The sequence below is a fragment of the Hypanus sabinus genome, chromosome 15 (assembly GCF_030144855.1).
Source record: "Hypanus sabinus isolate sHypSab1 chromosome 15, sHypSab1.hap1, whole genome shotgun sequence".
In the NCBI taxonomy this organism is placed as follows: Eukaryota; Metazoa; Chordata; class Chondrichthyes; order Myliobatiformes; family Dasyatidae; genus Hypanus; species Hypanus sabinus.
This window is the reverse complement of record NC_082720.1, coordinates 49,132,228-49,159,140: the sequence shown is the minus strand read 5'-3', so window position 1 is coordinate 49,159,140 and position 26,913 is coordinate 49,132,228. Positions and strand designations below refer to the sequence as shown.

The 26,913-nt window shown below is 37.5% G+C and overlaps 1 protein-coding gene across 4 annotated transcripts in view; it reads left to right on the top strand.

Annotated features, from left to right (window-relative positions):
• The window catches only part of myot (myotilin), a 78,920-nt gene extending 60,440 nt beyond the window's left edge, over nucleotides 1-18,480 (top strand). For 3 of the 4 annotated variants that reach the window (XM_059990371.1, XM_059990368.1, XM_059990369.1), the window contains exons 5-10: nucleotides 5,559-5,614; nucleotides 6,800-6,935; nucleotides 10,908-11,115; nucleotides 12,419-12,584; nucleotides 14,638-14,771; nucleotides 16,542-17,911. In XM_059990371.1, coding sequence (XP_059846354.1) covers nucleotides 5,559-5,614; nucleotides 6,800-6,935; nucleotides 10,908-11,115; nucleotides 12,419-12,584; nucleotides 14,638-14,771; nucleotides 16,542-16,696 — 855 coding nt within the window. In that variant the 3' untranslated portion in view covers nucleotides 16,697-17,911. Of the gene's footprint in view, nucleotides 1-5,558; nucleotides 5,615-6,799; nucleotides 6,936-10,907; nucleotides 11,116-12,418; nucleotides 12,585-14,637; nucleotides 14,772-16,541; nucleotides 17,912-18,358 lie in introns of those variants that run through there. The other variant, XM_059990370.1, reaches the window with a different exon arrangement.
• Nucleotides 18,481-26,913: the final 8,433 nt, after the last annotated feature.

Genomic DNA, 26,913 nt, shown 5'->3' with positions numbered 1-26,913 from the left:
GATGGATTTGTAAATCCATCACAAATCATAGTTGACAAACCAAATTAACTTAAACGGAGAAGATTGATGGCAATGCATGCTGTCAACATGGATTTTTAAAGTGTTTTCAACAATGTACCACCTAAAAAGTTGTTTAATAACTTATGAAATAAAAAGATTACTGCCAGCACAGATAAAACATTGAGTCAATGTTAGAAAACAATGAGATGATACTAATCAATGCAGCAGGATATAAATTTTCAGAATGGACAGAAAAGTGGCCAATCAAATATAATACAGGGAAATTGAGAAGGTGTGTATTGAATAAATAAATGAATGAAATTTATTTCGGTCAGCACAAACATAACAAAATCATTTACAAAGATGATTTCATAGGATAAAACATAGATATTCTTTAAAACAGACCGAAAGGGTGTAGACTGGCTACAGCTTATTATGCCTACCCCTCTTACTTATACAAACAACATATTTGGCATCAATCATCACATCAAAAACAAAAAAAATCATAATTTTTAACAAAAATTCCAATTCCAAATATCATTTATTTACATTACTCCCATTCATTTTAAATCATGTATTTTATATTTGTTTTTTAAATATTTTTTTTAAACTTAAGTGTGGTCCATGTTTTTAAATTCTCACAGCTGTTCTATAGATTCACCCCTCTGACTGAAATACAATGATTTTTTACATTTGTTCTTATCCTTTGTTTTGAAATATACATGTTCCTCTCAAATAATGTTGACTTTCCCTCATTTTAAACAACCTTTGGATACTTTGTAGTAGCTGTCCATTTTTTACTTTAGACATAATTTGTATTATTTTAAAATAAACAAAATCTCTGAATTTTAAAGTGTTTAGTTGAATAAATGGTGGATTGTTTGGCTCATAATAACTTGTCTTGTTTACAATTTGTATAACTTTCTTTTGGAGTAGAAAAATTGAATTTGTAATTGTTTTGTATGTACTTCCCCATACCTCTACACAGTAAGTCATGTATGGGACTATAAGTGAACAGTATAATGTATACAAAGATCCGATTTAAGAAATCTTGTGCTTTGTACTGTATTGCAATAGATTTTGACATTTTTGCTTTGACATAATTTATTTGTGGTTTCCAGCTTAATTTACTATTACCACTCCTAAAATTTTGTTTCAGATACCTTATCAATTTCAACATTATTTATTCTAAGTTTACTATGAGTTTGGTACACGGTTTCCAAATATTATGAATTTAGTTTTACTTAGATTCAGATATAATTTGTATCAAACCATTTCTTTATAATTTTTAGTTCTCTCACTGTATCCAAAAGTTGTTTCAGATGTTCCCCACTACAAAATATAGTTTTATCAACAGCAAATAATACACATTTTGATGTCTGAGAGACCATATATCGTTTATATACCAAATGAACAGCAAGGGACCAAGCACTGAACCTTGTGGAACCCCACAAGTTACCCTCTAAAGTTTTGAATTTGAGTTGTTATACTGATACCCGTCTTCCAATTAACTACTTAACCAGTCATGTGCCATCCCTCTAATACCATATCTTTCTAATTTTGTTGATAATAGTTTATGGTCCATGGTGTCAAATACTTTTTTTTAAAAAAGTTCAAGGAATATTCCCACTGTATATTCATTTCTTTCTATAGCATTTAATATTTCTTCTATGAAATCTATTAATGATATTGTAGTGGTTCTGTTTTTTTCTGAAACCATATTGCTGTTCACAGAGTATATTACGTTTTGTTATAAAATCATTCAACCTTCTTATAAATATTTTGGAAAACTGTGAGAGCAAAGAAACTGGTCTATAATTTGAAAATACATGTTTATCTCCAGCTTTATATATTGGAGTGACCTTGGCTATTTTTATTTTACTGGGAAATTTTCCAGCAATCAAAGACAGATTACAGATATGAGTCAGTGGTTTCACAACACAGTCAATGATGTTTTTAATTAAATACATTTCATATCCATTCCAATCTGTTGATTTCTTGCTCTTTGATTTATATACTATATCAATTATTTCTTTTTCCTCAGTTGCTCTAATAAACATAATATTACTATTTACTCTATCTTTATTGCTGGGTTCAGTAATTGATTTAGCTAATTTAGTTCTCACATTTAGAAAAAATTAAACCTATCTGCAACCAATTAGTATCCCTTATTACCATATTTTTTAAAAGTAATATGGGCAAATTGTTTTTCTTTTATCCTTTTTAATAATTTCATTTAAAATTCTCTAGTTATTTTAATATTTCTATTATTCTCCAATAATTTACTGTAATAACTCCTTTTACTAGATCTCATAATACTTGTTAACTTATTTTTATATATCTTGTATTTCATTTTAGCTTCCTTTGTTCTATGGTTTAAGAATTTCTTATATAATATATTTTTCTTTTTACAAGCATTTTGTATTTCCTTTGTTAACCAAGGCTCATCAATAAACTTCTTTGTCAACTTTAACTAGTGGGCAACGTTTATCATACAAATTAGTTATTACAGAAACAAATGCTTCATAGGCTTCATCTACATAGACTGGATTCCAATCTTGTTTAATTAACTCCAAGAGATTTAATAGCACCTTCAGTTAAATGTTGAATTAACCTGCTAGTTTTAATTTCATTATTAATCATGATGCAGCTCTCAAATGCTACAAAAACAGGCAGGTGATTGCTAACATCATTTATGAATAAACCTCCTGTTATTTTCCCATCAGTAACATTTGTAAATATGTTATCAATAAGTGTAGCACTATTTACAGTTATCCTGCTTGGCTGTGTGATTGAAGGATATAAACTCATGCAAAACATTGTATTGATAAAATTCGTTATCTGTGTATGTCTATAAGGATTTAACAAGTCCACATTAAAATACCCACAAAAACCACCTTCTTCTTATTAATGTTATCGTATAAACCAGCCAACTTATCTTTAAATGTGTTGAAGGAGAGATAAGGAGAAAGAAAAGAAAGAACAGTATGGTTCTAAAGAGTGTTCAGGTAAAGAGAGACCCAAGATTTATATGTATAACCATATAACAATCACAGCATGGAAACAGGCCATCTCGGCCCTCCTAGTCCGTGCCAAACTCTTAATCTCACTTAGTCCTACCTACCCGCACTCAGCCCATAACCGTCCACTCCTTTCCTGTCCATATACCTATCCAATTTTTCCTTAAATGACACAACTGAACTGGCCTCTACTACTTCTACAGGAAGCTCATTCCACACAGCTATCACTCTCTGAGTAAAGAAATACCCCCTCGTGTTTCCCTTAAACTTCTGCCCCCTAACTCTCAAATCATGTCCTCTCATTTGAATCTCCCCTACTCTCAATGGAAACAGCCTATTCACGTCAACTCTATCTATCCCTCTCAAAATTTTAAATACCTCGATCAAATCCCCCCTCAACCTTCTACGCTCCAATGAATAGAGACCTAACTTGTTCAACCTTTCTCTGTAACTTAAGTGCTGAAACCCAGGTAACATCCTAGTAAATCGTCTCTGCACTCTCTCTAATTTATTGATATCTTTCCTATAATTCGGTGACCAGAACTGTACACAATATTCCAAATTTGGCCTTACCAATGCCTTGTACAACTTTAGCATTACATCCCAACTTCTGTACTCAATGCTTTGATTTATAAAGGCCGGCGTTCCAAAAGCCTTCTTCACCACCCTATCTACATGAGACTCCACCTTCAGGGAACTATGCACTGTTATTCCTAGATCTCTCTGTTCCTCTGCATTCCTCAATGCCCTACCATTTAACCTGTATGTTCTATTTGGATTATTCCTGCCAAAATGTAGAAACTCACACTTCTCAGCATTAAACTCCATCTGCCAACATTCAGCCCATTCTTCTAACCAGCATAAATCTCCCTGCAAGCTTTGAAAACCCACCTCATTATCCACAACACCTCCTACCTTAGTATCATCGGCATACTTACTAATCCAATTTACCACCCCATCATCCAGATCATTTATGTATATTACAAACAACATTGGGCCCAAAACAGATCCCTGAGGTACCCTGCTAGTCACTGACCTCCATCCCGATAAACAATTATCCACCACTACTCTCTGGCATCTCCCATCTAGCCACTGTTGAATCTATTTTATTACTCCAGCATTAATACCTAACGATATAAGTCTATATAACCTATATAAGTCTTTGAATGTGTCAGGACATATTAAGAGAGCAGATAGCAAAACATTAAACTGCATTGAACTTCTATACAGTTGTGCCTAATCCACAACAGATGCACTATGTTTAGTTACAGTCCCCACACTTCAGGAGGGAAAGCAATAGCCCCTAGGAAGGTTCAAAGGAGTTAAACAACAATGTCTCATGATATGGACTATTTTAGCTATAAAGTTATGTATTGTGTTGTGCATCTTGGTCCAGAGAAATGTTGTTTCATTTAGTGATATACATGTACACAGTTGAATGGCAATAAAATTAAACTTGAAACTGGAGCAGAAGAATTTGGGGAGATATGTGACGAAGGTGCACAAAATTTACAGATTTAGGCAAGACAAATTTGGTTGATGGTTCAAGAATTCTGACATTTATATGTAAAACTTGGGGCAAGAGAAAGTGGGGACATGAGAAGGAACATCTTTCACTCAATGAGTAGTAGTGACCTGAACTCACTTCCTGCTGTTGTGATAGAAACAAAGGCAACCAAACATTTGAAAATGAGAACTGGAGAATATTTGAGGGAAATAAACTTGCAAGACTACAGGAATAATGTGCAAAGTATTTGACTGACAGCTCTTCAAGGGTTAAGGACTTGGTCATTAATGACTACAGGCATAGTTCAAGGGTCAATGTAAAGAAAGGGCAAAGGGGAAACCACCAACCTAAAGGGTTGCTCAAACTAACCAGAGGCAGAGTGAAAGGTATGGTGCAACTAATGGGGACAGACTATATATGGACAGGATATGCAAGTGTCTAGATGCAGGGACACTCTTACTAGTCATGGGATGGTTGTAGATAAATGTCTAAACCATGTATTTGAAGCAAACACAGGCAGGATGCAAGGGATGGTATTTGAAGCAAACACAGGCAGGATGCAAGGGATGGTCTACAGTGAAAAAAATGGCTGGAAAGTTTAAACTGAACAAAAGTAGAAATCTATTACAATTGTCTAAATCACCTCAAATTTTAGCAGTATACTTTAACTGAGATGCAAATGCAGTGCACCACCAAGAACCCAGCTCAGCTTTATTAACTTGTTAAACTACTCATTATGAAGTGCCTCATAATACTTAACAGATATATCCCAAAATTTCTCATATCTTTGCAAGTTTTCTTGAAAGTAGTAATAAAAAAATACATTTCTACAGCAACTTGTTCAACCCTGGATCATTCCAAAATGTTTTGTAGCTAATAGAACATGTATTTGAAAATGTAGTTGGTTTTACAATTCAGGGAAAAAGACTTTTAAAGGTTCCCTTTTATTTTGGAACCATTTTCCAAATCTAATTTAAAGAATTAAGAAAGATGCAAATGAAATCTCCAAAATAATTTATTTTGTGTTTCAGCAACAAACCTCTTCAGAAAGCCAAAGATGGCAGGCACATCAATCACCAACAGAAAGGTAATAGCACAAACTTATTTTTAAATAGTTAAATGCAGAACCAACACACAAATATAAACCTCCTCATCGGAACTGGAAGCAAGGGGTCAAAAGTTGGAATAAGGAGGTAGGGGGGAGGGTCAGAGGGAGGGGTAGGAGTACAAACTGGCAAGTCAGATGTGAGACAAGGGGAGGGGGAATATGCATGTCTGTTGGGGAAGGGAGGTGAAGTCCAAAGCTGGGAAGGGATAGGTGGAAGAGGTAAAGGGCTAAAGAAGAAGGACTCTCAAAGGAGGGGGAAATGGACCATGGAATAAAGGGAAGGAGGAGGGAACCCAGATGCAGGTGATGAGCAGTTGAGAAGGAGAAAGGGTGAGTGAGTAACCAGAATGTATGATGGAGAAAGAGGGTGAGGAGGGGAAAATCACTGGAAGTTGGAGAAATCAATGTCAACGTTCATGTTGAGGGCTGCCTAGGTGGAAAACAAGGTGATGCTTCTCCAACCTGAGATTTGCCCTATCATGACAATAGTGGATGCCATGGACAGACATGTCAGAATGGGAATAGGAAGTCGAATAGAAATGGGTTGCCATCAAGAGATCTTGCTTTTTTCAGTGGATAAGGTGAAAGTGTTCAATGGAGCTATTTCCCAATCTGTGTTGGGTCTCACTGATATTGAGGAGACTACACCAAGAGCCCCAGATACAATGGATGAACCTGACAGATTCACAACTGAAGTGTTACCTCACCTGGAAGGACCTAAATGGTGATGAGGGAGGAGGTTAGGGGCAAGTGTAGCAGGAGTTAGTTTGAAATAGAGCAGAAAAGACATCTCCTGTAGAACAAACTCATGCAATGTACTGTACTCTGGATATAGAATAACTTGTATACTTACTGGTTTCACTTAATGTATTTTATACTTCAGGATATCTGGTTAGAGTCTAGAAATAACTGATGGCTCAGGATTAGGAATATAAAATCTATGCATGGATGCATGATTAAAAGAATCAGGATTGAATAGACAGATAAAGCCATAAAGGTATAATCTGCATTGTAGAACAATGTGCATTGTGTTTACACACATTAATACAATATCAGTGAAAAGTATGTGTTTTTAAAAATGTGAACAGCTTGTTCATAGTCACCCAGTTCCATTGTCAGATGCAAAATAGTACCACAATACAAAAAACTCTATTATTTCTACAGGCAACGAGTTGGCTCCAGGGAGTTTGAAAATGAAGATGAATCAATCCAAGAGAAGCTTTTCCCTCCTCGCTTTTTACAGAAACCAGATGAAAATATGATAATTCAGCAGTATGGGTTATGTAGAATTGATTGCAAGGTACAACATCTTCATTTAAAAACCCTTCATTTCCCATGTTTAAAAAATAGATGTTTCAAACAGTGTGTAGGCTGTATTTTAATCTAGAATCAGTTTGTAAATTAAGGTCTGATGATAAGAACTGGACACAGAATCAGGCTATTTGTCCTTTTATACCCTCTTCAGTTCAATAAGATTGTGGTGATCACTTTCACTTTCCAATAGTATCTCCATAGTGCTCGTAATCTAAAAATCTATTGATCTTTGTTTTGAATATGCTCAGAAACAGAGTCTCCATGGCCTCAGTGGGTAATGAATTACAAAGATTTACTGCCCCTTCTATGAAGGATGTCTTCTTATCTCTGTTCTGAATCCCTATATTTTGAGAATGTGACAACCTCCACCCCTCACCCCTACCGGGGAAAAAACCTGAAGCAGATTGGGAAACCAGACAGCCCCACAACCTACCTGCCAAGCTCCTCAAGAATTCTCTGCATTTCAGTGATTCACCTCTTAGTCATCTAAGCTGAAGAGATTCAAGTCCATTCTCCTTACTTTGTCCTCATAAACCAAACACATGATACTAAATATCAGTCAGCAAAGTCTTTGCTGCACTCCCACTGCAACAAGTATATCCTTTCTTTGGTAGGGAGACCAAACCTGCGCATGATATTCCAAATGCAGTCTCAGCTGCACTCCATATGTTGGAGCAACACAGCTCTTTACTTGCACTGAGACTCTTTTGCAATAAGGGCTAACATGCTACTTGCCTTCCAAATTGCTTGCTGTTTCCAAATGGTAACTTTCCATGATTTTGTTTATGGAGACACCCAGGCTCTGAATCCCATCATTTAAAAATACTCTTCCTTTTTATTTTTCTACTTTATATTCTATATACCTGTTCTCATGTCTTCACTTAACATGACTGTATTGCCTAACATGTCCCTTTAATTTCCACACAGCCCATGCTGTGAACTTCGTGTCATCTACACACATTAATAAATTACATTTGATCCTAGCAAGCAAATCATTCATACAGATTATTAACAGTCAAGGCAGTAGCAATAATCTCTGCAGCTACAGGTCACTGCCACCCGACATCAAAATGATCCATTTATTCCCTCTCTATTCTGTCTGTTAATCAATCAGAAATCTAAAAACAACTACATATTACAACTCAGTACCATGTGCTCTAATTTTATTCAAAATGTTGTGTGATACTTTATCAAAGACCTTCTGAATGCCCAGATATACCATATCAATTGAATTACTCTTTTCTACCAGTTACTTCAAAAATTCCAAAAATATTTGACATTAGTTCCCTTTCACACATCCTCTGCCTAAACCTATTATTATTTCCAAAGTGTCTGTTGCCATTTAGTACATAAGTTTTCACTATTTCTTCTACTACTGTCAGTTTGTAGTCTGTTTTCAAAATGTGTTTTCCAGATTAGGTGATCAACTTTAGGTGCAGTAGCACCCGTGTTCGGTCTGCAGGATTGAGCTTTCTATTGCCTGTCATTTTAATTTTCCATTCCACTGCAGATGAGAGGCTAAAATTGCAGACAGTGGGATGTGTTGAAGGGTAACATGGGCGCAAAATTGAAAAGGATGACAAACACAGGTGTTAGATTTAATGCACACAGTATATAGAATTGGGTAGGTGAACTTGGAGCACAATTAGCAATTGGCATGTACGACGTTATGGTTATCACCGAGTTGTGGCTGTTCTTCTTTGATCATAGTTGGGAGCTTAACATTCAAAGATACATCTTGTATTGAAAGAACAGGCAGGTAGGCAAAGTGGGTAGAATGGCCCTGTTGGTTAAAAAACAGATACAAGTCCTTAGAAAGAGGTGACATAGGATTGGAAGATGTAGATCCTGTCGGTAGGATTAAACAACAAGGGTATACAGTCCTCCGAATAATAGCCAGGATGTGGGGTACAAACTCAGAATCAGGTTTATTATCACTGGCATGTGAAATGAAATTTATTAACTTAGCAGCAGCAGTTCAATGCAATACATAATCTAGCAGAGAGAGAAAATAATAATACATAAAATGAAAATAATAATAAAACAAGTAAATCAATTTTGTATATTGAATAGATTTGAAGAAAATGTGCAAAAACAGAAATACTGTGTATTTTTTAAAAGTGAGGTAGTGTCCAAAGATTCGATGTCCATTTAGGAATCGGATGGCAGAGGGGAAGAAGCTGTTCCTGAATTGCTGAGTGTGTGCCTTCAGTTTTGTGTACCCCTTACCTGATGGTAACAGTGAGAAAAGGGCATGTCCTGGGTGCTGGAGGTCCTTAATAATGGATGCTGCCTTTCTGAGACACCACTCCCTAAAGATGTCCTGGGTACTTTGTAGGCTAGTACCCAAGATGGAGCTGACTAGACTTACAACCTTCTGCAGTTTCCTTCCGTCCTGTGCAGTAGCCCCTCCATATCAGACAGTGATGCAGGCTGTCAGAATTGTCTCCATGGTACAACTATAGAAGTTTTAGAGTGTATTTGTTGACATACCAAATCTCTTCAAACTCCTAATGAACTATAGTCACTGTCTTGCCTTCTTTATAACTACATCGATATGTTGGGACCAGGTTAGATCCTCAGATCTTGACACCCAGGAATTTGAAACTGCTCTCTCCACTTCTGATCCCTCTTTGAGGATTGGTATGTGTTCCTTCATCTTACCCTTCCTGAAGTCCACAGTCAGCTCTTTTGTCTTACTGACATTGAGTTCCAGGTTGTTGCAGCAGCACCATTCCACTAGTTGGCATATCTCACTCCTGTACGCCCTCTCATCACCACCTGAGAAACTGCCAATAATTATAGTATCATCAGTAAATTTATAGATGGTATTTGAGCTATGCCTAGCCACACAGTCATGAGTATATAGAGAGTAGAGCAGTGGGCTAAGCACACACTCGAATTGCGCCAGTATTCATCGTCAGCGAGGAAGAGATGTTACCACCAATCTTCTGGTTAGGAAGTCAAGGATCTGATTGGTTAGTCAAGATGTCAAAGGTTACAGGGAGAAGGTAGAAAAATGGGGTCAAAAGGGGTAATAAATCAGCCATGATGAAATGGCAGAGCAGACTCAACAGGCTAAATGACCTAATTCTGCTCACATTTCTTATGGAATTCTTATAAAATCTTACTTTCTAAAGTTCTCCTTTCCTTTACAGCCTATGATAAATATTCAGATTACTTTATGAGGTGGAAGGCCATTCAGCCCATTGAGTCTATGCTGGCTCTCAGTGCAATTCCATTCCCCATTTCTTGTAGCCCATTAACAGCCCTCTGCACTCTCCATTCTATTAGCACCCAAGACAATTTACAGCTGCCAATTCACCTCAAACCAGGAATGTGGGAGGAAACTGGAGTACTCAGTGCAAATTATGAGGTCATGGAGAGGACAGGCAAATGCCACTCAGATACCACTGGATCTATGAGATACATAAATTACAAGCATTGATGTGCAGTTTGCATAAGCAATGTAATTCAGATATTAAACATTAAAAATGTATATAGAGAGTAAATCTGGAAACTGAGCTAAAAATAGAATAAAGCTATAACACTCAGCAGGCCATGAAGAATCTTTCAAGAGAAACAAGTTAATATTCTAGTTGTGGATCTTACAGCAGCAATATTACAGATTAAGATCCTATTTCTCTGCTGTCTTCACAGATGCTACCTACCGAGTGCTTCCAGCATTATGTATTTTAATCTAATGTTTATTTTAATCCAAATGAAAATTCATGATACTTCGTGCAGGATTATCTATCCTTTCTTCCTCACATTATAAAACAGATGCTAAAAAATATTAACACTCTCAGTTCCCTTTACTGGATATTCTGTAAGTGTTTGTAACAGTAACAAAACAGCTTCTCGCTTGGTGATTAATGCATTATGGTTCTGTCAGCTGTGTAAAACATGTAAACATATTTCAGGACCTTAATTAGCACATTTCTTGTTGCATTTACAGGTCAGTGGACTACCACCTCCAGAACTTGTGTGGTATTTAAATAGGCAACCTGTTGAACAGGATATGGGTCATAAAATGCTTGTGTCAGGAAAAGGTATACATTCACTCATTATTGATGCAGTCACAGCAAGCGATGCCGGACAGTATGAATGTATAGCCGTCAATCGTGCTGGCCAGAGCAAGTTTACAGTACATCTTGAAGTAGAAGGTGAGTTGAGTGTATTCATTAAATGTTTGATAGCACAAAAAACTGTACATATATTTGAAGGAGAATTACCTTTCTTGACAATTTGCCTAGATATAATTTTAGTGGCTTCTTGAAATGGATATGTTAAGGATGCTCTCAAATCTAGAAAAAATTAAGTCATATGCTGCATTTATAGTTAAAATGAAGAAATCCAGTTTCTAAACTTGCACTTTGATATATTAACACATCAGCCTACAATTGCTCGTCCTACTATTTTAGCAAAATTATTAAACACCATCACTCAAATGAAGAATAAATTAAACAAATAGAAAATGTAGTCGATATTTGTATCACATTATGAAATTTCAAGGCTATTGTATTCAAAGACTTTAGGGACACAATGTTGATTACAGCATTTTACAACCTTCTTCAAATTCTTACTAATTCCCTCCACATATATGGAGTATTACATTAAATTTGGGAATGATACACTGGCCCTGGAGGGCTTTTGCTGGAATGAAATATGAATTAATAGACTTTAATAGTGAGGGCAGATTAGGCTCATATACTCTCAAGTGCAGAAGGCTAAAGGATTACAGTATCTCATTTTTAAAATGATTTGATAGAGCATTTATAGAAAGTGATGTCCAGTGTAATGAGACAGGTTAGAATCATAGCTAAGTTTTTCAGGGCTGATGTCAGAAAGCGCTTCTTCACCCAAAGTTGAATAGAAATCTGGAACTACTCCATTAAAATGATCTTGATAACAGGCTAACTGAAAATTTCCAAGCTGAGAACAGATGTTTGTTAAACTATTATCAAAAATAGAACCAAGTAGAAGGAAGCATTAGATAGTCTTATTTAATCAGGCTTATTTAATCTGTTGTCTTTTTGTCTAATGTTGAATTAGTTATTGAAAAGCTTAATTTTAGCTACAGCAAAATATTTATGTTAGAATACTTGCATCTTTTCTTCCATTTTATAAAAAAATATTTTTCTAAAATATTTTAGGGTAATATTAACTGTCTTACCAGTTAGGAAGCTGGTAGGATCACATCACCCATCCAAGTAATACTAGATCTGTTGTTTTTTTTTACAAAAGTCAATACAAAGTAAAATCAAATGAAATGTAGAACAGGTAAATGACGTCAACTCATTAGGATCCCATCCACTGGATTAAGATAAAATCATCCTTGTAATTGGTTCTATTGGTGAATCCGCATTGGGTGACACAACTGCAGTTTAGAACTTTCTTAGAAAAGTAATGAATTTGAAGATTGCTAATTTTGGCAAATGATTAATAATGCAAATTCTCTTTCTAAAGTAAGGGAAAAAGTAAGAGCACCAGAATTTGTCTATAAACTCCAGAATTCTAGAGCCATTGAAGGAGGAAATGTCAGGCTGGAATGTCAGGTGACGGGAGAGCCAAGGCCAGTAATCTTCTGGAGAAAAGATCACGAAATGATCAAACACAGCACAGACAGAGTCAGGTAATCACAATTTTCTGTAACCTATAGGAGGTTGGCATTGACACATTTAAGTCTGCCCTTTATTTGCCTGCTGCTGCTTGGGGTGTGAAGAGTGCACATAGGTTCATTCTTAAATGGCATTCATTTCTCACAAGCAAACATTGTCAAATGTACTTTTGGAATGAGGACTCCTTGCGATCAGTGATCCAACTTCATAATTCTTAATATCATTGGTTAACAAAAGTATGTTAATCACTGATTTAGAAAAAAATGGTCTGGAAACACTCAGCAGGCTGAAATGGTAAATTCTAACCTTTCCACAAATGCTGCCGAGATTGTTAAATCCAGCACTTTGTTTAAATTTCAGATTTCAAGCATTACAATGATTTGATTGACATATATTAATCTTGGTTTAATATACTCATTATGCCTAGCATAAATGGCTATGTTTCAAAGACAAGTGTATGCTTCTATCAATCCTGCAAAGCAAAAATATTTACCAAGTTCACTCCTGAAAGCCCAACTTTAATTTTTAGACATTGCATCCACATTCTAAAATTCACAGCTATCAAAAGTAACTACCCTATCAGTTCTTCTTTGACAAGTTGCCACATAAAAGGATAATGTATACATTAGAAGTCCATGATATCAGAAGCAGTGTGTTAGAACGGATGGTAACATGCTGCCTCACAGAAAACAGGGTGGAATAAATGGATAGCGTTTAGCCTAGATAGAGATTAATTCTCAAGTTGTTCTCCATGTACTTTAATGATCTAGAGAAAAGGATGTGTAAGGCATCCAAACTTGCTGATGATATGAAAACAAGTGGAAGCACATGTTGTAGTAAGGAACGTGGCATCTTTCATCGAGGTCCCACTCCATATTAACCGTGCCATGTTCTTGATGTTGTCATCAAATAGAAAGTACAGGACCTTGAAGATTCACTCTTCAATATTCAACATCAGCTTCCTCTTATTTAAATTTATGTTAACTTATATTTATCCTTTTCTTGTAATGTACTGTGCTGCTGCAAATAGCTAGTTTTCATGGTACTTGTACGCTGTATATGCCTATGACAACAATAAAATTGAACTTGAATACTAAGACACTACAACAGGACATAATGGATTGAGTGAACAGGCAAAGGACTGGCAATTGGAATTTAATGTGGGGAACCACTTTGATAAAGGGAATAAAAGGCAGATGATTATCTAAACAGGGTGAGACCCCAAGGCGGTGAAATACAGAAGGATCTGGGTGTTCTAGGTCAAGAATTACACAAAAGCTATAAGGCGGGTTCAACAGGTAGTTCAGAAGGCAAACAGCATTTTGGTATTCATTGCAAAGAGGTTGCAATTTAACAACAGGAAGCTTCTATGCTATTACACAGGGTGTGGCGATGCCTCATCGAGGATACTTAAAACAGTTATGTTCCACTCACACTAAAATTAGTAAATTTGTTGGAGAAACTACAAAGGAAATTCACCGTGCTAGTTCTTGGGATGAGAGTGCTGTCCTACCAAGAGTGACTAAATAATTTGGGCTTGCATTTGAATGTTTTCATAAGTGGGAAGGTCTTGAATAATGGAAGATTACAAGATAGGAGGCCAATAATACCAAGGTACATGGAAATTTATTCTCAAAAAGGGAAAAGGATCCCTGAAAACTTCTGCCTTGAAGAGATCCAACTTCCACAATGCAAGCTGGATCTTTAAAAGTGAGGTTGATAGAATCATATTAAATCGTGAGGCAGATTTGAAGGGGATGATAGCCTACTCCTGGTTCTATTTTGGACCATAAGACATAGGAGCAGAAATGAACCATTGAGTCTACTCCACCATTGCATCATGCTGATTCATTATCCCTCTCAACCCCATTCACTTACTCCAAGGCTGATTTATATCTTCCAAGACTACACCAAGCACAATTCTCAGTAGGTCCGGTTGACCTAAAAATTTGCCTCAGTTGTCCATTTGCCTCAGTTTGACATATTTACTTCATCCATTACTGTCTTTGTTTTTCACTTTAATAAAAGGCAATTTAAACAAGGATTTTAAAAGAATTGTTTTTTTAGGCTATACCAAACCAATGAAGGTAAAGTCGGCCTTGAAATTTTTCCTGTTGATAAACGTGATGGTGGATGGTATACTGTGTCTGCACAAAATGAAGCTGGATCAACAATCTGCACAGCAAGATTGGATATTGCCTGTGAGTTGCCTTCAACAATATGTTGCAAAGTACAAGGAATTCAGAAAAATCCGCAGAAGATTATTTCTGCTTTGTTCAGATATGGTTTTCTATAAATTACTAGCAAATAATAATCTACCAAATACCAAACAGGTATGATGGCCTTTATGTCCAGCCAAACCGTTGATAAAGAAGGTGTCAAGAAAATGCCAAGCCCCTTATTTTCACATACACTCAGTTGTAACTTTATTAGGTAGCTTCAGTACATAATAAGGTGCCCATTGAGTGTAAGTTTATGATCTGTTGTTGCTGCAGCCCATCCACTTCAAAACGTGACATGCTGGCATTCAGAGATGCTCTTCTGCACACCACTGTTGCAGAAGTGTGTGGTTACTTGAGTTACTGTCACCTTCCTGTCAGCTCTGACTTTTCTTGTTAACCAGGCATTTTCACCCAAAGAACTGCCACTCACTGGGTGTTTTTTGCACTATTCTTTATAAATTCTAGAGCCTGTTGTGCATGAAAATCCAGGGAGGTCAGCTGTTTCTGAGTGACTCAAACTACCCCATCTGGCACCAACAATCATTCCATGTTCAAAGTCACTTAGATTAAATTTCTTCCCTATTCTGATGTTCGGTCTGAACAAAAAAAAACTGCATTGCTTGACCATACTTTTATGCATTAAGTTGCTGCCACAAGATTGGCTAATTAGATATTTGTATTAATAAGCAGGTGTACAGGGGTACCTAAAAAAGTGGTCACTGATTGTAATTACCAATAAGCTCATGAACTCTTTGGACTTATCATTTGAAGCAAATGTTGAGAACCGGACTTGCATCATTGATCCAGTGATAAAAGTTCTAATTCCACGTGGCAACAGGTTATTTAAACTTGAGTAGCTTAAGTATAAGAACGGCATTTTCTGTTTTAATTTCGGACTATTAGCAGCTGCAGACTTCTGATGAAATCTTTATTTTTAAGAAAACCCAATCTTAGTAACAGTAATATGAAAATATTTGAGAATATCAGAGAAATAAATCTGCTTTGTTTTCCCAGGCTAGCTTCCCAGGTGACTCTTGGCCCACTAATGTAGTTGACTCCAAACTGTTTCTTCAGTTTAGGAAAAGAGGATAGTTATATTAAGTTGCTTAGATGAACCTTAAATTTGTAGGGTGATAGGAATCTGTTACTGATTAAAGTGTTTAAAACTAACAGGTCAGTAAACAGCTCAATCAGTTATGCTTATGCCTGGGATAAAAGTGGACCCTTACAAATGATTAACCAGAAGGAAGACATAAACAACCATGGATAGGAAATAAAAGGTAGGGTTAACCAAGTGTCTGATCACATCAACAGTTGATTAGAGGTCATTGTGAATAGAAAATTTAGTCAGCTGGCATTTTGAAAGCACAATAGGTCTTGTGGAAGAGTTATTCTAAAATGTATGTAAAGTGAGGTTGGAAGATAGTAAAAGATGGAGTAAAACAAGAAAATGAAGAACAAATTAAGTAATATTTGCTATTATGTAAAAGAGCTGCTGAAAAGTCTTCAAACTGAAATCTTAAACCAATTCTGTCTCCAAAGATGCTGACTGGGCTACTGAATGTTTGCATCATTTTCAGTTTTTATTCACAATTTCTAGCAGCTGCAGAATTTTGGTTTTGTAAGCAAACAGTGAAGATGGCTTTATCACTGGTGAGAAATACAGAAGTAGAATTTCTTAAGTCACAAAAGTATAATTTATAATACTATTTTTAAAATTCTAATATGTTTTCTAATTTCTCCCAATAGCTTGGCCAGTGAAACATGTTTCAAACACAAAGTCACTGAAGGTTCGACCAACATTTACCCGTTACTCTGTGCTTAACGGTCAGGGTTTTCTGGTGGTCCCAGACTCCCAATGTACAGCATCCAACCCCGGCTTGGTAGAAAGTGAAGATCTGTGATGTTTTCACACTTCAACTCAAAGTACAATGTTTTTCAGCTTGCTGAATGTATGTTTTATCTGCACCTTACTGTAAACAAAATAATTAGTTTTGTATATAAATGCATTTAGTTGTAAAATGCAAGAACGCTACAGCATCCGTTCAAACATTTTGCACATTAAGGGATTATCATTTCATGTCCTTATGGTACCATAGAGCAGAACTATAAATCTGTTCCACAGTATAGAATCAGTTAAGTAAGGTGAGAACATAATGAAAATAAGCAGAATTAAGTGTGTATAATATTTTATGGTATATTGCCTCTTATAAGTTGTGGTATTGGGTTTGAGTAAAACCATGTTAGCAATTTATCTTAAATAGGAGCATGCACCAAGTTCAAACTCTAAACAACTTTAAAAATAAAATTAATGTCACAATCTTGGAATTATGTGTCTGCAACAAATAACCAAATTACACAAGTTAACTTTATGAAATACAGTATTGCAAGCTAAAAGTGCAAAGAAGTAAACTTCTTCAGATGGATAGAGTTATCTAGATGGAACATCACAAAGTGCACACATGAACAATATCAAAACTACATTAAGTGTAATGGTGGTATCTTCTGCAATCCCCGACTGGAAAGAGCTTAATTTATTTGCGTAAAAGTATGTCTATAAATCAGGCTTTTAGGTTAAAAAGAGTAGGCACCAAGTCTTTGTGCAGCTATTTGCTTACAAACATCTTTCCAACACTTTGCACCACATTTATTAAAAATACATATCAATCCAGGAATAGCTTTAATAGAGGAATGACATTTTTTTAAAAAATGTGTTATATCCTTCATTCACAGAAAGGCTAGTTTTGTGGATGAGCACCTTCCTACCTACCCTAGAAAAAGTAATTTCTATTTGCAGTGCACAGGTGAATGATCCCCCTTAACAATCATTTCAGTTCCATTCTTTGGATAAAAGGTACTGCTGGTTATCACCAAATGTAAAAAAACAAATTAAATAAAATATAAACTAATAGGTTAGTGTATCATTTGGCAAATAATTGGTCTGTCTTTATGTGCTTTTCTGAAGAAATTACTATTTATTTGCTGTCTAGAGCAGCAGTAGCTGTAATTCAATGTACTTAAGTCACTATTCTAGATATCGGCTTCTAACAATGAAATACAGGGTCAAAGTTCCAGTTTTGCAGAATAATGACAGTCAAAAGAAAGTTCTAAATTATAAAGACGGATTGTTTACTTTTCTCTAGTTTTAAAAATCCATTGATCAATAAAATCTTATTCAAAATTATTTTTGAAACTTTTGCATTAATAAGAGTACAGAAAGAACTACAACATTGTTGTGCATTGTAGACATAATGGAATTATTTACTTCCATGTTTTATCTTCCATAATATCAAGAGAGCTTCTGGCAACTCCCAAGTAGAACAATAAAAAACTTGTGGCTATTGGGTTTTGCTACCTGAACCATTTAAAATTCTATTCCATTCTCCGTAAAGTTTTCAACTATTATTTCATCTGTGACTGGGGTGGGGGCTGGTGGAAAGGGCTGCAAACTCAACTGCTACACAAGCCATCAGAAAGTGCTTGCATTATTTATAGAGTTGTGGTAAACTATGTATACCTGTCTGGAAACGCCCCTCTGCTGACTGCTCCTGTGGCTCTTCCCACAGGCCCCTGTATAAAAGTGATTGGAGGCACTGCACCTCCCTCAGTCTCCGAGATGCTGTGCTCCCTTTTGCTGCTAATGAAAGCCTATCGTTCACCTCCCATCTCTGAGGGTTATTAATGGTGCATCAAGACTCAAGACAACCTATCTGTAGCTTTGGGAGAAATATGCAAGAGGCTCCACTTCTCCAGTGGAGCCCTGATTGATCGCATTGATCCCTCAATGGAGTTTATTGTTACATGCCACCACTGGTGCAATTTTGCTTGCAGCAATGAAAGCAATGGAGAATATCAATGACAATCAGACAATCAATCAGCAATAATGGACTGCCCAGATATAAAACTGAAATTCAACTGAATCTGAATTGTCCCAATTGGGACTTTTTTTTAAAAAAACACTACCCAACCCAAAGCTAACATGTATATTTGTGACCCATTGACATCAAGTAGCCGGTCTGTAATCTGAAGTGCATGATTAATGCAATTTTTTTTAAACAATACATACATTTACAAAGAGCATTGTGGAGCTATAAGGTTTGTGGACACTGCAAGCTTTCCCCAAATCCAGATATTCATTGCCTGTGCACATATTACAAAGAAGCTTCATCATTATTATAAGCCTCAAGGATGTTTGGTTAATATTGAACTTCTAAGATTTTGTTTTGCAGCAGGTGCTGGCTGAAATATTTTTTCATATGACATCATTCCTTAGGAGCATAAGACACAGAGGCAGAATTAGGCCATTTGTCCCATTGAGTCTGTTCTGCCATTCAATCATGACTGATCCTTTTCTCGTATCCTGACCCATTCATTTTCTGGAATCATCCTTGTGAGCCTCCTCTGAACACTCTCCAATCCCAGCACATCCCTTCTGAGATGAGGAGCTCAGAACTGTTCACGATGCTCAAGGTGAGGCCTCACCAGTGCCTTATAAAGCTTCAGCATCACATCCCTGCACTTGAAATGAATGCATTTGCCTTCCTCACCACTGACTCAACGTGCAAGTTAACCTTTGCACAAGGTTGTGCAAAACTGCACAACTCTGCACAAGGACTCCCAAGTCCCTCAGCCTGCCCTGCTGAGTTCCTCCAGCATCTTGTGTGTGTTGTTTTGGATTTCTAGCATCTGCAGATTTTCTCATGTTGGTGTAATGCACCGTTTGCGTTAACAAACAACACCCCCGAGAATGTGCTGGGGGCAGCCTGCAAGTATCATCACATATTCCTATGCCCAGAGAGCATCATACTCAACAGAACTCCACAAACAACAACTGTAACATTAAAATAAGCCCCACCCAGTCACATACGAGGTATGGCAGATAACAGAGGTATCAAGAAAGCACAGGTTTCGGGATAAGAGATAAAAGTTTTAGAGGACGTTTCAGGGTGATGTCTTTCACCCAAGTGGCTTGAATCTTGACACACTACTTGAGAGTTTGAGGAAGCCCACAGTCCAATATTTGAAAACTGATTTTTCTAATTCAAGCTAACCCACTCCCCTGTGATCCTTTCTCACTCCGACCAATCCACTCAGTGTCTCCCTCCCTTTGTTCCTTTTTTCCCCCCATCCCAAACTGTACCACCTCCTTCACCTGCTCCATGCCTCGTTACCTAGATTCAGCACCCTGCTCAACCTGATTCTATCTACCCCTTACTCACATAGCTGGAAATCTGGGCTGTTTCTTCTTTGGTTCTCCTTTCCTATTCCTTCCCCAATCTGATTCCATCTGTCCATTACCCTGCCTTTATCTGGTTCAATCTATCATCTACTAGCCTCTATCTCTATTCTTAACCTCACCCACCCAGTTCCATCCACCTAAGCTTAAACATCTTTCTTCAACTCCACCATCCCCAAACCTAGTCCTGCTTACACTTATCAATTACTGGTCTGCCTCAACATTTGCCCATCATCCTACCCTTACCTGCTTCCACATTCTACCTACCAACCTTCATCTCATTCCTCTCCCTTACTTCTTTGTACTGGCGATTATCCCACTACACTCTCAGTTCTGAAGCAGCGTGTCAGCCACCCTGATGTTGAGTCACTGGGTTTTAGTTATTGCTTTAGATTCCAGCATCTGCAGTCTCCCCTGTCCCTGTTCACTAACCCAGCACTCATCACTGTTCTCAGCAGCTAGGTTCAATCACCAGAGTGTGATATTAATGTTTGATCTCACAAAATTTGCTGAAAACCACTACAGCTCCATCTGCTGACCAAATTTCCTTCCTCACAACCAGTGTTATCACATCCATAAAAGAGACAGTTGGTTATGTCCTCCATTTTTGCATTTAGAATCCTGAAATTCTGATTCTCAGCCAACATGAAATTAGCTTTCAGAGATAACAATTATATTTAAATTTCCTATGGAAATAGATCTAGCATTGGAAAAGGATTGAACCTACATCCTGCCAAAGGTTGCACTATCACTGACATACTAACTATATGCTCTGTCTAACTCTCCAGATCAGATAAGAAGCTAGATGATTATCGTTAATGGTATACTGGTAAATATAATAGGCCCAGTCAGTAAACTATCCAACAAGGTTTAGTTACAACACTTGGCTTGTTAAACTTAGATAACTGGTGTGTGTGTTGAGAGGGGAATAATGTCCAATCAAAAAATTTACATACATGTTGGCTTTATGGTCACTTAAAGTGAGGGCAGCCTATGTGAGTAAGACATAGTTAAAACAGAGGGACCACTTTAGTAATATTAGTGAATAACAGAAAAAGAGGAAATGATCATTCTAATTATAACTAAAGTAGTGTGTGCTTGTATGAGGATAAAGATAGCTTAGCAGATCAGAATTAAGGAACTACGGGCTACATTTTCTTGAATAATGCTGGCAGACCACGTGGACCTGTTGGTTTTCATCTGTGGCTAACCAGAAACTTGGGACTGCATAGATATGTGTGAACTTGGATGACTTGAATTTCCTGAAAGATACTTTCCAACAACTTCCTAAATTAATTCCGTAACTGAAAATTTGCAATTACCTTTTAGTTCAATGAAAGGAATTACTGGAAGAGGCAATTTTCTGACAATCTATGTTTTTTAATTGACTAATGTATTACAGTACCTGTAAAAAGTACTCACACCACTTGGAAGTTTTCATGTTTTATTGTTTAACAACTTTGAATCACAGTGGATTTAATTTGGCTTTTTTTGACACTGATCAACAGAAAAAGACTCCTTCCTGTCAAAGCAAAAAACAGATCTCTACAAAGTGATCTAATTATAAATATTAAACACAAAATAATTGATTGCATAAGTATTCATCCCTGTTAATATGACATACCAATTCATCACTGGTGCAGCCAATTGGTTTTACAAGTCTCATATTAGTTAAATGGAGATCACCTCTGTGCCATCAAGGTGTTTCAATTTATTATAGTGAAAATACACTTGTATCTGGAAGGTCCAACTGCTAGTGAGTCAGTATCCTGGCAAAACCTACACCACGAAGACAAAAGAATGCTGCAAGCAACTTTGCAAAAAGTTTTTTTAAAAAAGCATAAGACAGGAGATGGATACAAGAAAATTTTGAAGTCACTGACTATCCCTTGGAATATAGTTACGTCAATCAACAGGAAATGGAAAGAATGTGACACAGCTGTAAATCTGCTGAAGGGCATGTCCTCAAAAACTGAAACTGTGCAACAAGATGACTAGAGAGAGAGGCCACCAAGAGACCTATGACAACTCTGGAGGAGTTGCAAGCTTCAGTGGCTGAGATGGGAGGGACTGTGCATTCAACAACTGCTGCCCAGATACTTCACCAATTGCAGGTTTGGGAGAATGGCAAAGAGAGCAAGCCACTGTTGGGGGAAAAAGAAACTCACATGATATCTTGGCTGGAGTTTGCCAGAAGGTATGTAGGGGACTCTGAAGTCTTCTGAAAGAAGGTTCTATGGTCTGATGAAACCAAAATTGAGCTTTTTGGTCATCAGATTAAATGTTTTGTTTAGTATAAACCAAACACTGCACATCATCAAAAAACACACCATTTCTACTGTGAAACATAATGATAGCTCCATCATGCTGTGGGGATGCTTCACTGCAGCAGGCCCTGGAAGGCTTGCGAAGGTAGAGGATAAAATGAATGCAGCAAAATAAAGGGAAATCCTGGCGGAAAACCTGATGCAGTCTGCAAGATAACTGCAACCTGGGAAAAGGCATTTTCCAGCAAGACAATGATCCCATGCATAATGCCAAAGCTACACAGGAATGGCTTAAAAACAATAAATTTAATATCCTAGAGTGGCCAAGTCAGAGTCCACACCTCAATCCAATTGAGAATTTGTGGCTGGACTTGAAAAGGGTTGTTCACTCATGATCCCTGTGAAAGCTGCAATTTTTCCCGATTCTTCTTTACAAAACTGCTCAAGCTCTGGCAGCGTCCAGGTGTGCAAAACTGATAGAGACCTATCCACACAGACTCGAGGCTTTAATTGCTGCCAAAGGTGCATCTACCAAATACTGACTGGAAAGGGGTGAGTAATTATGCAATCAATTATTGTGTTTAATAATTTTAATAAATTTGAACCAATTTGTTTTCACTTTGACATGAAAGAGTCTTTCCTGTTGATCAGTGTAAAAAAAAGCCAAATTAAATCCACTACGATTCAATGTTCTAAAACTTCCAAGGGGGGTGAATACTTTATACAGGCACTGTACATGTTTTTGAGCACCATACACAAATTGCTGGATCAACTCCAGGACCAAACACTATCAGGAGTATTTTATTGTCATTCCCTACACCTCACAAGCAACAAAGGTGCTCAGCTGCAGATTAGGTTTTGGAAAGATGCAAAAATAACAGCTGTTGTTATAGCTGACTTCAACTTCCATAATATTGAAGAGCATCTCCTCAGTGCAAAAGATTTAGACGGGGCAGAATTTGTTTGGTGTATCCAGGATGGATTCTTGACACAGTATGTAGTCAGGCCAACTTGAGGAGAGGCCGTACTAGATCTGGTGCTAGGCAATGAACCAGGTACAGTGACAAGTCTCTTGGTGGGTGAGTATATCACACAGTGAGCACAACTCCCTGGTTTCTTTATGCCCTTGGACAAGGATAAGAAATGATGTGAGAAAATTTAATAGGGAAGGAATTGTGATGCAATCGGGCAAGCACTTGGGAGCATAAATTGACTTGGAACTCAGGGAAATGTGCAACTGAAATGTGAAGGTTGTTCAGGACACACTTGCATGGGGTTCTGATTAGACATCTACCATTAAGGTAGATAAAGAATGGTGGGGTGAAGGAACCATGGTTGACAAAAGATGTGGAACATCTAGTCAAGTGTAAGAAACATGCTTGTGGTTTAGGAAGCAAAGATCAGATGGGGCTCTCGAGAGTTGCAAGGTAGCAGCTTAAGAATGAACTTGAGAGAGCTGGAAGGGGACATCCGGAGACCTTTTCCCCAGACAGAATCCAAGAGGGCATGACAGTAAGGTGTTGGGAGGAAGTATAGGGGAGATGTTAGTGGCAGGCTCTTTTTGCACAAAGCACTGAGTGTGGGGAACATGCTGCCAGTGGTAGTGATAGGGACAAATACATTAGGAGCATTTAAGAGGCTCTTGGAAAGATGCATGGATGAAAGCAAAAGGGAAGGCTATGTGAGATTGATCTTGGAGAGATTAAAGGGTTGGCATAAGGTCGTGGGCTGAATGACAAGCAGTGAGCTGTACTGTTCCGTTAGCGGTCCTGCTCAGAGTTGCTTAATCATCACAATTCCCCCTCAATAACAAATTAGTGCTGCACCTTGTTCTGGGGATTAAACTAGACCAGGTGGAGTATGTTGTTTTTTTTAAATTTAACAGCCCAAGTAACACCCAACAAACCCGATTAATAATCACAAGACAATTTACTATCGCTAATAGGTCTGTGGGAGGAAACACGCACCCCACGGGGAGGAATTGAACTCAGAGCTCCGGAACACCCCCACCTGTAAAATCGTCACACTGACCATTACACCATGTTTACACAGTTATTACATAAAGTTTCAAGGGTAAAGAACAGAAAACGGGGAACTATGATAAATTGTTTCAATTTGGCAGAGATTAAGAGGGGAGTTTATCACCCTCATCTTCTCAAGGGCCGTTAGTTATAGGCAATAAATGTTGGACCGACCAATGACGCCCACTACCCACTCAAAAATACTTCGTCCCCCGAAGAATGCATTTCAGTGGAAGATCTCTAAGGAGAGGGACGAGAGGGGCAAAACAATTTAACCCCCGCCCTCTTTTCAAATACACGTCGGTAACTTGTCCTCCGTGACGCATTCAGAAATCATCCAGTGCCTAATATTTATATCGCGGATATAATAAACTTCTCTCACCTGCGATCATTAACACTGAAATTGTGAGGCGTGTGCTGACACAAGCGCCCTCGCGCTCCAACTTTAAACCAGAACTGCGGGAAAAGTCGTTAAACCCCCATTCCCGATCTCGGGGCGCCATCGACCCAATCTGTTCTGAGTCCCAGTCATTAGTGCATACTGCAGCCGAGATATGTTAGCGAAACGAGCAATATTGTTATTGAGCAATCAAATCGCAAGAAAGAGGGGTGGAAAAGGTAATCTGAATTCTGATAAAGTTTATAAACGATGCGCAGAGTGAAATATTAGATCACATACAAAGATGTTTCTTGGAATCGTTCCTTTGATACCTCAAAGGCAGGTCTTGAGATTTTTTTTAAAGAGTCGTTGTTAACAAGAATAATTAATCCCATTTCTGGTGGCCTTGGTTCTAATCGTGATAAATTAATGGCACCTGCCATTTGTTGCATAACTTTTTCTACAATTTCCTTGTGAGACACAGGGAATCTGAGAACTGAGCAAGTACTTAGGCTTTCCTCAACCAGCCAGACAAATGAATCTCTTATACTGACTTCAGTTTTACAATTTCCTACAGGCCCTGTGTTAGGAATACCAAATATACATGTGGCCCCTATAAATGAACGAATTTCCATAATATTAAGTTCAAGTCTGGTGTACATACCATACATATTTGTTCTTGGAGATAGCTTTAACTCCATCTTTAGTAATTTTTTCTAATTGGCCAAACACAAATTTAAAGAAGACATGTAAACTTCCCACAGTAAACAGACACTTATCTCTTAATAACACAAGTTCACAGCAGGATGCCACTCAAGGGACATGCTTTTATATAAGTCACAATCACTTCCATGAGTACTAGTGCAGTGTTACTTTATTAAACAATGTAACATCCACCGATTCTTCAAGGTCATTGTGCGTGGATCATCTGATTCTATACCATTGTAAAGAGACTGGAAAACAATAAATACATTAAATAAATAAAACAGTTGAATTTAGAGCTGAGGCTCTTCATCGAGACTCAATTTTCATACCAATCTACCCTCATCAGCACCATTCATTACAATACTGTGGAGGTACACTCAGGGCCTACTTTATTAGGTACCTCCTGTTGATGGCCTTCTGCAGTCATCCACTTCAAGGCTCAACGTTGGTGCATTCAGAAATGCTCTTCTGGATGCCATTATTCTAACACGTGGCTATTTGAGTTATTATCATCTTCCTGTCAGCTTGAACTAGTCAGGCCATTCTCCTCTGACCCTCTCATTTACAAGGTGTTTTCAAGCACAGAACTCCCACTCACAGGATTTGTTTTTTGTCTTCCGCACAGTTCTCCGTAAATTCTACAAACTGTGTGTACAAACTCTAGGAGATCAGAAGTTCCTGAAATGTTCAAGCCACCCGGTATGGCACCAACAATCATTCCACAGTCAAACTCACTTAGGTCATATTTCTTCAGTTTGGATTGAGCAACTAATAAACCTGTTGACCATATCAACATAGTTTTATGCATTGGGTGCTGCCGCATGATTGGGTGATTAAATACCTGCATTAATGGGCTGGTGTACCTAATAAAATGGCCACTGAGTTTATAGTTGCTGTATTGATTTTTTTTGGGAGGGGGGGGTTTCCAACTTGTGGACAATATCAATTGATGGATATCTGTACAAACAGAATCCATTTGTAAACCAGGGAGTCTATCGTGGAAGCATATTCATCTATCCATGCCCCATAGGATCTTAAGTGTTTTAATAACATCACTCTTCATTCCAATAAAGCACTGTGTATACAGGTTTACAGCTTTCACCATTTTTAGTTCTCTTCTCAAGAAATAGCATAGTGAATCTCTGTTGGTCTATCTCCAATGTTAGTATCTCATTTTAAATTAAGGGTACACAATATTCCATGCAACCTCACCAACACTTTCTACAATTGTAACAATGCCTTGGCCAATATGTTTATTCTCATAAGTATTTACTTAATATAATGCTAACCTTTTGCATTTCATCAACAAGAACTTCCCTCTCACTCGACTCAGTTGTGGTCTGTTTTACATTTAAGGAGTGATCTGTTTTTTGAATATTCCTACAAAAGTACCTGACCTCATGCTTACCCACATTAAACTCCATATTTACCACATTCTCTCAGCCTGTCACTATCCTGTTACATAGTCCAAATATCCCCATTGCAGCACGCCACTGAACCCCTCCCTCAATCT